Source organism: Quercus lobata, chromosome 2 (assembly GCF_001633185.2).
Source record: "Quercus lobata isolate SW786 chromosome 2, ValleyOak3.0 Primary Assembly, whole genome shotgun sequence".
NCBI classification, from domain to species: Eukaryota; Viridiplantae; Streptophyta; class Magnoliopsida; order Fagales; family Fagaceae; genus Quercus; species Quercus lobata.
In genome coordinates, this window is record NC_044905.1 from 98,599,269 (window position 1) to 98,610,695 (window position 11,427).

The 11,427-nt window shown below is 34.7% G+C and overlaps 1 protein-coding gene across 1 annotated transcript; it reads left to right on the plus strand.

Annotated features, from left to right (window-relative positions):
- Window positions 1–2,129: 2,129 nt before the first annotated feature.
- LOC115977460 (transmembrane protein 87B) lies at window positions 2,130–7,957 on the plus strand. The gene is made up of 5 exons (XM_031099316.1): window positions 2,130–2,492; window positions 4,200–5,136; window positions 5,293–5,388; window positions 6,619–6,755; window positions 7,376–7,957. Exons 1-5 carry the CDS (start codon window positions 2,296–2,298, stop codon window positions 7,539–7,541), a joined length of 1,533 nt encoding a protein of 510 aa, XP_030955176.1. The 5' UTR covers window positions 2,130–2,295; the 3' UTR covers window positions 7,542–7,957.
- The last annotated feature ends 3,470 nt before the right edge of the window (window positions 7,958–11,427 follow it).

Below are 11,427 nucleotides of genomic sequence, written 5' to 3' on the forward strand. Positions count from 1 at the left end.
GCCAGTTTGTGGGACTCAAGGTCCATATTGCATTGCAATGCCCTTAAGCCACCTAATGTTATAGGTTGGTTCTGATACCATTTGTCACAACCTGAGTAAGGTCTAGCCACATATGCACTATATCTTAAAAACTAGTTAAGTAACAATTAAGAGTTCTCATAAGAATACTTATATAGTTTAGTTTGACTTAGTACACAATCAACGTAAGACTCATAATACACTCATGTAGCACATACCTATACAATTGATTGATGACATAACTATTAATATTTAATTATCATAAAATTTTGTAAGTATGGAGAATGTACGAAGATAATATAATCCAACTGTTAGTTTGTTAAAATTCCATTAAAATTACATCTGGTGTAATTTTAACCCAATCCAAATATATATTGTGGGGACGCAGGCCCAAATATATATTGGGCCTTGCGCTTGTCCAAAATGTCACAACAGTCCGAGAATAGATCAATAGTAAGGAAGGAGTAAGACCAAGGACTTCATAAGCAAGCTATGGCTGTAAAGGCTGGGAGAGGTAAGTCGAGGAGAAGTATCTCCTTGGCTAAATAGAGAAGGGGTCAGAAGGTGAATTCTATTATCCAGAGTGACATTCTAGGAAGTTCTGTTGATAGGGATATGCACTGTGAACGTACGAGACAAAGTGGGAGTTGAGAAATATCTAAGAAAAAACTGCTACTATCGCATTGAATGCTCTGTAGTTAACTCTTTAGCTACATTTATGTGGAGAAGACCCCTGAACAGTACTACTTTAGTCGCCCCAACTCACAGAGAGCCTATGAGTGTGTCTGATGGAACAAGCACTTGAGTGATGACTTGAACGATTGACAAGTGGAGGGCCAAGATCATTCAAAGGGAGATGTATAATGTGAGAAACCCCTGAGGAAAGGGGGATCGAGAATTAGAGAGAAAAACACTATAGCAACCATTGTAATCAAACTTGAGGATTAATATATAAGAACTGATCTCATCGGACTGTGCCAAGAGCGATTTTCTTTAGTTTAAACTTGTTTATCTTCATTCTCTTGTCATCAAGATCTACTTTATTTGTTATCTGATTCATTAAAACCCAGTTTTCCAACCCACTCTCTACAAATTTATTGTTTTTGACTTTTTGGGTCTAAGTATCCATCTTTTGGATTGGGAACTCAAATCTGGTCCTTACATATATATATATATATATATATATAAAAGTCAAGATTATGAGCTAACCATCTATAGAGGAAAAAATATCCTCAAAAGAAGCAAGATAAAAAATGGAATTGAACCCTAATACCTTACAAGAATAAGTCCATTGGTTAAGATTATGAGCTCCTTCATTGGATTTTCGGTGGACAAAATTTACTTGCCAAATTCAAATTATGACTTTTAAAATTTGAATCTATTTTCAGTTTGTCGCATTTGAGATATTTTACTTTAGTTCACTAAGTTTGATTTCATTTTCCAAACGGTTATTCTATCCATTTTTGTAATTGATTTGGCTATTAAGTGCTAACAAAACAACATTATTTCTTTATTTTTATTTTTTTTAAATTACACTTTCAACACTTAATGGTTGGATCAGTTTATAGGAAATATAGAGAAGTATCCTCTAAAAAAAAAAATTATATATATATATATATAGAAGTACCATTTTGAAAATGAAATTAGACTCAGTGCAACCAAAAAAAAAAAATTATATTTAAGGGATCAAAATAAAATCAATCCTAAAATTTAAGAATTAAATATGTAATTTAACTATTTAAAAAAAAATTCATACTACCAATACAAAAATTATTTTTCTTAGAAAAGAAAACATTAGACGCAAAAAAAGAAAAAAAAATTATGAATTAATCAATGATTTCCATGTTTTCAACCGTTATCTAAATTAAAGTCTATTTATCTTTAAGCTACTATTTACGCCACATGTTAATGCACTTAAAAAAAAATTATATATCATTACTATGTATTTTTGGTGTGGTAATTATTTCATAAATATAAATACATGTAGGGATGAAAAATAAGGGTTGAAGTTAAAGTATCTATGACAAGACTCCACATACACATGCACAGCTAGAGTAGAAATTATATATAGTAAAAAAAATTTATATTTAAAAAAAAAAGAAAAAAAAAGTTGGCTATAGTTGATGATGCTGACTTCTGTCTCGCACCGACAGTGAAATTGCTTTTGTTTCACTCCAAAGTCCAGTTTCGCTTGCTTCCTCAAAATCTCAATCTGTCCCTCCGATCTGTCTCTCTTTTCGGCATTTCAATTCCCATTTCCATTTCCAGAGGTGGGTTATGGATTCCTTAGCATTGTTATTACTTTCCATATTTCTCTTACTCTCGCCCATTGGAATAAAGAAAAGCAATGCTTCAATCCACATCTACCACAACGACCCTTTCAGAGAAGTGGGTAACGCTTACCTTCTCTCCGGTGGTAGCGAAGGCCTCATGGCTACACCTTTCTCTTCATCAAACCACATCTCTTACATCCGGTACTCTCTCTCTTTCTCTCTGTCTGATGTTTTCTTTGGATCTGAGGTTTTACAATGTCTGTTTTATCTTGTTTTTTTTCTAATGCCAACCAAACATCATTTTTTAAGTTAAACCCAAATCACAGTTTCTGTTGAGATTTGTTAAGCTTGATTAAGTACTGAAGTTGGGTCAGTCTTTTTATTTACTATTTTTTCCTCGTTGCCCAAAAAAATAAAGAAAAAAAGAATCTGAATCTTAATAAAAAGATACAGACTTGGTCTTTTTCTTTTTCTTTTTTTGGCTGTGACACTTGACATTCATGATTTTAGAGATACCAAGATAAGTTCTTTGCCAAAAACAGAATAGGACTATTCTAAATTATTCAATTAGTCTAGAGAGTAGAGACTCAACATTTTGCACAATTGTTGACATGAATTTTTGTGATTTTGGTGCATTGGTGTTAGTGACGGACTCAAGTGAAACTGATGTTGCTTTAATTACAACAGGTCATGTCAGTAGTTTGTGGGAAACAAGAAAACGCCCTACCATTAACAATAAGTCTAGAAACACAACAAATTTCACATTTTTCATGACTATTGAGGTGGTAGATTGTGGTTGGTGTAAAATAAAAATGATGTTAGTAATTATCGTATGTGAAAGTGATGTTACATTGATCACAATTTGTCACCTCAAATTTTGTGAAAATAGTTATGAACTTTGTTGTCTTGGTAACGTTGTTGTACCATTAAACTAGATTGAGCAAAGCATTGTATAATTAAAAGCAAAAAAACAAAAAGTTTTGATCTTTTGAGAAAATGAGAACAACCAAATGATAATCAATTAAATCACGAATTGATTTTGTAAAGACAAAATGATGAATAAGATAAAGTGCCATGCTCTTTTCTCGCTCCCCTCGTACTCGTTTTGTCTTTGACTCTTCTCCGTCTCATGTTTGGTGATTCTCGTGGTCCCTTTGGTCTAGTTCATATACAAAAGAAGTTACACCAGTATTGGAAAAATAGGTTCTTAAAAATGGTTGTACCCAATGCACAAAGCTCCCACTTTTACGGTGTTTGGGAGAGGTGATTGGTAGACAGTGTTATTCCCAATTCTTGCAGTCTCTTGCTTGTAAGTTTGAGAAAATGAATGTCTTATCTGGGATGGATAGAGAGAAGTTTCTTTAAGTATGTAAGCTCTTGTCCTTTAGGAATTGCTATTTGTTTGGTGGATCCAATTTCAATTTATTTTTGTGAATTCTTTGAAACTACCACAAAAATAATTAGCAAGAGACCAGAAGAATTTTTTTTCATTTCCGTGATCTAACAGATGCTTCAGCAAGTAAATGTATATGCACCTGTAGTAGGTCATGTGTTCTTAAGATTTTTGCAAAATGCCGTTGGTTTCTCTTTATTAGAGTGAAAAAATCAAAAGAGAATCCGTTGTGACTATCCAAGTTGGTAACAGATAGCATCTTGTTTGAAATTTCAGTTTCCTTTATACATACATTCATGTGAACTTCTTAGTATGTTATCAAGATACTTACACGTGAACTTGTGACTATCCAAGTAGAGAAAGTTTGTTGAACTTGGTTCTCTACCTGGTGGTATGGCAGGCATCTGGGTGTAAAATCATGCATGCTCCTGTATTAGGCCATGTGTCTGTAAGATTTGATTAAGCTATCGGTTATAACTATAAATGTTATCTCTGACATTTTCCAATTTGAATAGCTTTGAGAATATCACCTTCTGGAGGAGCAAGGATGTTGCTGACCAGCACTCAGACATGGAGCATAGTTCTGGGTTGGTACAAGCTATAATTTTTGAAGCAGCTGACCGTAATAATATTGGTGGTTCCGCTTATGGTGGACAAAGAGCTATATGCTGCACGCCTGATCTTGCTAAGATGGAAGGTTGTAAGCAAGGTGAAGTTCTTAGGAGACCCTCTGCAACAGATATCAACTGGCCAGTTGTTTTAGATGTACAGTTCAGTGGGAACTCTTTATTTACAAAAATGGATTACAGGGAGGTTCCTATCACAAAGACTGGAATGTATAACTTGTTTTTTGTGGCATGTGATCCAAAACTCAAGGAACTAGTAATGAGTGGGAAAACAATGTGGAAAAATCCTGATGGTTATTTGCCTGGTAGGATGGCGCCATTAAAGAAGTTTTATGTATTTATGTCACTTGCTTATGTGATTCTTAGTATCATTTGGTTTACTCAGTATGTGAGGTTTTGGAAGGATATACTGCAACTTCAGCATTGCATCACAGCTGTTATTGCTCTTGGGTTATTTGAGATGATTCTTTGGTATTTTGAGTATGTAAATTTTAACGATACTGGAATAAGGCCAGTTGTAGTTACAACTTGGGTTGTAACAGTTGGAGCTGTTAGGAAAACAGTTTCACGCCTTCTCATCCTCTCTGTTTCAATGGGTTATGGCGTTGTGCGGCCCACTCTTGGCGGTCTTACCTCAAAGGTGCTTCTTATTGGGATAACTTACTTTTTGGCATCTGAGTTGCTGGATATTACTGAGTATGTGGGGACCATCAATGACATATCAGGAAGGGCAAGACTATTTTTAGTTCTTCCTGATGCTTTCCTGGATGCATTTTTGATATTGTGGATTTTTACATCTCTTTCAAGAACACTAGAGCAGTTACAGGTATCACATTTTTACCAGTGATTTGTTTCTATTTTGATTCTTAATCTCTTCTTCTAATTTTATCATAGTAACATTACTTAAAATTCTTATTCCCATGTGATGTTATTATGCTTTGATACGGCATAACTTTTAGACACTAATATAATTTCTTTCCAGGCAAAAAGGAGTTCTGCTAAGTTGGATATATATAGGAAGTTCTCAAATGCATTAGCTGTGACAGTAATTGCCTCAGTTGCTTGGATAGGATATGAGGTATGGTTTCTAGTTGATAGTGTAATGGTTTTTGTGCAAGTTAACATTCATTTAGTATCCTTTGTCATTTTAAGAACTTTTTTACTTCTTGAGTAGTTATTGTGATTTTTCAGGGGGGGCACTAAAGGAATGCAATATCATAAAAAACCATCTAAATAAATATGTATAGTACATTGTTATGTGTAACAACTTGGTTTCTTTAGGAAGCTCCTTATAAACATGCAGAACTGGTTTATCACCCTCTTTAGGCCAACCAGGAAGCCATAACTCACTGGTGACCCGTTTTACCAAAACTTGGGTTTCCTGATTATATATTGCAATTATATTTTAAATTTTACTGCTTTTGCATGAGAATATTAAAATTTTCAAGTTGCCTTTTCGTGGTCCTTGACATTGTAATGATCTACATATTACCGAGTGAAACTGTCCCTGATTTTTAGAAATCAACTGTTAAATATCCGTGGCTTATTTTTAACTTATTTGGTTTGGGGTGAAAAATCAAAGTCAATCACCCTATGGATATCCCCGCATAGCTAAGGAGAGAGTAAGGATGGTGGTTTAATAAGTGCCTAAATTACCTTGAGAGTTTTTAGGTGAGCTTGGTATTATGCATGATGGGTCTCATACATTCTTCTCTAAATCACTTAACAAGAAACGAAAACTTTCGGATCCTGTGGCCAAAGACCCACATTGTTGGAAGGGAGTATATATGATAGCTTATTAACTATCAAAACTATCTTGGGAGTTTCAAGTTGGGTTTGATATTAAGCGTGCGTTTTGCATTAGCTTATTTTAGTTTTGTTTCTCAAAGTGTGCAAAAGTATACTTGCACTTTGCAAAAGTGTGAAAAAGTGAGGTTTTAAAAAGTTTTACATAAAAGTCAAAAGCTAAAAGCTGAAGGAAAAAGCTAATGCCAAACAGACACAAAGCTTGCTTAATGGAGTGATGGACCTCATCTATTTCTCTCAGTGATGGACCTCATTTATTTCTCTCCTTCAATTTACTTACTAAAAAATATGATTGACTTCTATGACTTGGTAGTGGTTACAATTCTATGCATCACATTAGAGGAGAATAACAGAAACTTGGTAAAAGGTTTGATGATAATCTGTGTGGGTGAGGCAATTTACTTGATTCTTTTGTGTATCTCTTTTCCATATGGGTTAGATTGCTTTTCTTTTCCTAAATTTTGCACAATTGTTATTAGATCTGATAAGCTTGCTCATACAGGTCTACTTCAAAGCAACCGATCCATTCAATGAGCGATGGCAGAGTGCTTGGATCATCACTGCTTTCTGGGACATTCTTGCATTTGCATTGCTCTGTGTAATCTGCTATCTGTGGGCCCCATCTCAGAGCTCCCAACGGTGTGTTATAATATGCAAACATCTATAATCAACAGCATGGTTTCTTTGCTAATTTTTGGCTGAAATTTCCAATGCAAAAATTTTGCTTGAAATGGCAGTCTGCATAAAAAGGTTTAGAAAACATTATCCAAAGTTGTTTCTTCTCTCTAACTTTAAACAGGCTTGCTTAATAAGATTATTTGAGGATTTTACCCTTATGTTAAGAACTAAATTTAAACACTGGGTAACCTCAAATCTCCTCCAATAGGTAGCCTGGTAAAACACCCTTTGTTTAATCAGGTGTTTTCTTAGTTCAAATTTACATGAATCTATTCTGGAGGTGTATTTGTATTATTGCTATCGGAACTTGCACGTGCAAGCTGCCTACTCCTAAATAAAACATTATATAAAGTGGGAGAAGAATCTGGAAAAGAGGAATTGGGAGAAGTGGGAGTGTAGACATCCTTTACGGTCTACATTCACTAGGTCATCTCCAGTCTTTCTTTCCTTTTTATTTGGGGGAAAGTTCATAAATGTCTCTTTTTTCATGCTTAAAGAAAGTAACAAAGTAAACTATTCACCAGCACACTTTTTTTTCTTTTTCATTTTTAAATGTTGACTTATACTTCCAATTATCACAGGTATGCTTACTCTGAGGAAGTGGGAGAAGAATCTGATGAAGAAGCTCATTCTCTAACCAGTAGAAAGGGGGAGGGTGATATCAGTTTAGTCAAGCAAGAGAAGAATGTTGGAACCAATGATGATTTTGAACAAGAAGATGATGAGGAAGAAGATAAGAGGGAATGATCACGCAATAATTTTTGGTTGTGCATTATGGTCATGTTAATATGAGCTATGGGGTTGAGATCAGCCCATTCTCCCTGGAGTAACATTTATTGCTTCAATGATGACCCTGGTATGCAATGGGGTGGTGTAAGATTTTGTAAAAGTGTTCTAGGGTCAAAAGGCTGCTTACTATTTTTGATATTTTTTTCCCACAATATTAGCTTTGTTTCTTTGTGCATGTATAACATATGTTGCAAATGGTGATGTCAATAGGGTAAAGTAGCTTGAGAGAGAGAATGGGATTGAAATATTAGATGTCAATGCCCTTGACAATACATGTGTCATCATGATTAATTGTGAGCTTGGATTGTCATGTGATGCCATTTCTTCTCTAATTTTTAGCATCTAATGTAATTCAATTTGTTCAGTTAGTGCGTTATGGTCATGTTAATATGAGCTCTGGGGTTGAGATCAGCCTATTCTCCCTGGAGTAACATTTATTGCTTCAATGATGACCCTGGTATGCAATGGGGTGGTGTAAGATTTTGTAAAAATGTTCTAGGGTCAAAAGGCTGCTTACTATTTTTGATATTTTTTTTCCACAATATTAGCTTTGTTTCTTTGTGCATGTATCACATATGTTGCAAATGGTGATGTCAATAGGGTAAAGCAGCTTGAGAGAGAGAATGGGATTGAAATATTAGATGTCAATGCCCTTGACAATACGTGTGTCATCATGATTAATTGTGAGCTTGGATTGTCATGTGATGCCATTTCTTCTCTATTTTTTAGCATCTAATGTAATTCAATTTTTTCAGTTAGTGCAAGATGTCCCTTCTCATTTAAGTAGTCAGAACATCTAGTTCCAGTAAATGCTCATTTGTATTTGGCAGAAGCTTGTTACAGTTGATTATGTTTCCTTCATAAAGAGATTGTTGCAGACTTGTAGGAATGTTCAACTATACTTAGAAAATAATCATATCATTTTAAGAAGGATTTGAGACTAAGTCTTATAAGTCGCATCTACAATTTTCATTTTTCACTTCATCAAAAAAGAAATCATCAAATTTTATAGGACCGTACTCACTCAAGTCTTTTACTTAATTTAATATTATATATATGATTATATTTTATTATTATTTTATATATATACATACATAAGATTTTTGTATCACTGTGTGGTAAAGAAATAACTCTTGGCTATAACAATTTTAAGGGCTTGTTTGGTAAGGGATTTTAAATAACAATTTTCAGTGTTTAAATATTGAAAACTGTGAGAAAAAAAAAAAAGTGTTTGGTAGGAATTTTCAACTAGGAGAGTCTGAGTTACGTTTCTTATTTTATGGTATTTGAATACTGAATTTAGAGAACTCTTTTTACCAGTTTTCAGTTTTCAAATAACATTCTTTAATGACACTTTTGTAAATATATTAAAAATTGTAGGCCCCACGTGATAAGACTACATATAAAAGAAAGTTTTGGAACTCTCCACTGATGCCGGAACTTCTTTCTCTCTCTCAAGTCTCAAGCCTTTGGTCTTCTTTTTCTCTTTCTTTTTCCTCCCATTCATGCCTGGGACCTTCCCTCTCACGCGGAGTCCTCTTCAAACTCTGGTTGTGCATCTATGTATCTTCCTATGTATAAACTTCAGAGTTTCTTCCATTATTCCATATATGGACCATTTCATATATTGGGCATATGGAAGAATGCTGGCATGGCTCCAATTACTTACATTGTCTACCTTCAAAATTTCAAACCCATTCAAAGCCTTACATGAATCATAATCATAATTAAACTAGAGAAATAGTACTAAAATAGCATACTCTGCTTTGAAACAATGCAACCTAAACACCCAAAACTGGATAGCACCAACAAGAGGCCAAAATGGGAAATTAACCCTGTTTGCCAAACAATATAATTAGTAGGCATTGTTTTCAAACTATATTTTTTACTAGCATCGAGTCTAAAAGACTCGATTTAAGGCCTATAAATCGAGTCTCAAATACTCAATTTTTATGGTCTGATCACGTCTAATATGACATTTTTTCCACATGGCGACCACCTGGAAATCAAGTCTCTAAGACTCGATTTATAAGCCAACCCTACAAAACAAGTAATATCCTGCATCTTTAGCCTCCTTCTCATCAGAGAAGAAAGAGAGAGGAAAAAAAAAAGAACTCAGAAACAGAACATCGACGCTGCCAGCACGACCCAGGCTGTGGTCAAAGTGTATTTTTTTTATTTTTGGGTTTGGGTTTCCGATTTGGTTGGTTTTTATTTTGGATTTTGTTCTTGGGTTTTTTGGGGCTTTGGAAGCTTCAGAAAGGAGAGTGGGAGAAGAAGAGGACAAGAGGAAGATGGGAGAGAATGACTTTTGTTTGTTTTGTTGAAGAATAAGGAGAAGGACAATCTGGCTCTGGGTACCAGTACCACTCCAGACACTTGAGTAAATGTTGCAGATGTAAATCGAGTCTTAGAGACTTGATTTCTAGGTGGACACCATGTGATAAAAGTGTCAACTCAAACCCGATCAAAACATGAAAACCAACCCTCAAATCAAGCCTCTTAGACTCGAAATGTTAATAAAAAATATAGTTTGAAAACAATGCCTGCTATTTATATTGTTTGGCAAATAGGGTTAATTTCTCATTTTGGCCCCAACAAAAAGGGTAGCTTACAACTAGATTTGTAGTCAGATCTGTGGATTTTCAGAGTTAGCCATACACTTTGATGCGTGGGTTTTGTAGTGGTTGTTGATGGCAACAAAAGCGACTTGTTTCCCCTTGGAATGCTTGATAGAGATGAGAACCTATGAGAGAGAAGTAGTAGTGGGTTTTGAGGACACAGAGAAAAGGAAAAGAGAGGAGGAGGAGAGGAGAGTAGTTTGAAAAGAGGCAATGGTAAAATGAGGGAGCTTTCTCCCTCTTCAAATAATATAATAATACTTTTACCGTACTTATCAGTTTATATATATATAAACACATATACATATCAATGGTTAAGCAGATCTGTCATTTTTGAAAGACATGACATGGGAAAACTGTAAATTCCAACAAAAAAGGGGAAAAAATAAATGACAAATGGGGACATGAAAATTATTAAAAACACGTTTGCAAGATACTAAAAATGTAGGCCAAGAAACACCTTAACTAATATATCGAGAACAAGAAATCAGTAAAAATATTTGGGCACCCATTCATGCCCTCATCTCCAATCGATTTGGATATACAAAAGTTGCATTATAGGTTGGGACACTTGGACATCACATCTCTAGCATGTGCCTGGCCTTCGACCCGACATTTGGAGAGAGAGAGAAAGAGAGTTTTAGATAATAGAATTTATAGAGAGGGGAGGAGGAGGAGGCACGGGATTGGGGTATTTGTTTCTCAATTCATTGACATGGCTCCACATAATAAATCCACATAAAGCATTTACTTGCATAAGAGCATCCGCATCCGGATCTTAAATCTCATCTTATTTTACCATCCCAAAAAGTTACTTTATCAATTATACCATACCATTTTACAATACACCCACCATCCCAAAATTCTATTATTTTAACATCTTATTAAAATATTATTTTTTTAATCTTTTTTTATTATTACTTTTCCAACCATCACCTTTTTTGTTTTCAAAATCAACTATTCCCTTTTCCAACTGCTTGCATTTCTTTTCAATTTCAATTCAACGGTCATCCTGCCACGACTGTGCACTATTAAAATAAATTATTTTTGGATGGCATAGCGCTACAGTGCGATCTCACATATGAGATCGCACTGTAGCATTATGCCAAAATAATTTGGCCGGTCTCAGGTATAGCTCTCCCATTGCTGGAGTAATTTGGGCCCAAATGCCAAATATTTTTACAATTTGGCATTTGAGAAGCCCACTGTTGATGCTCTAATAA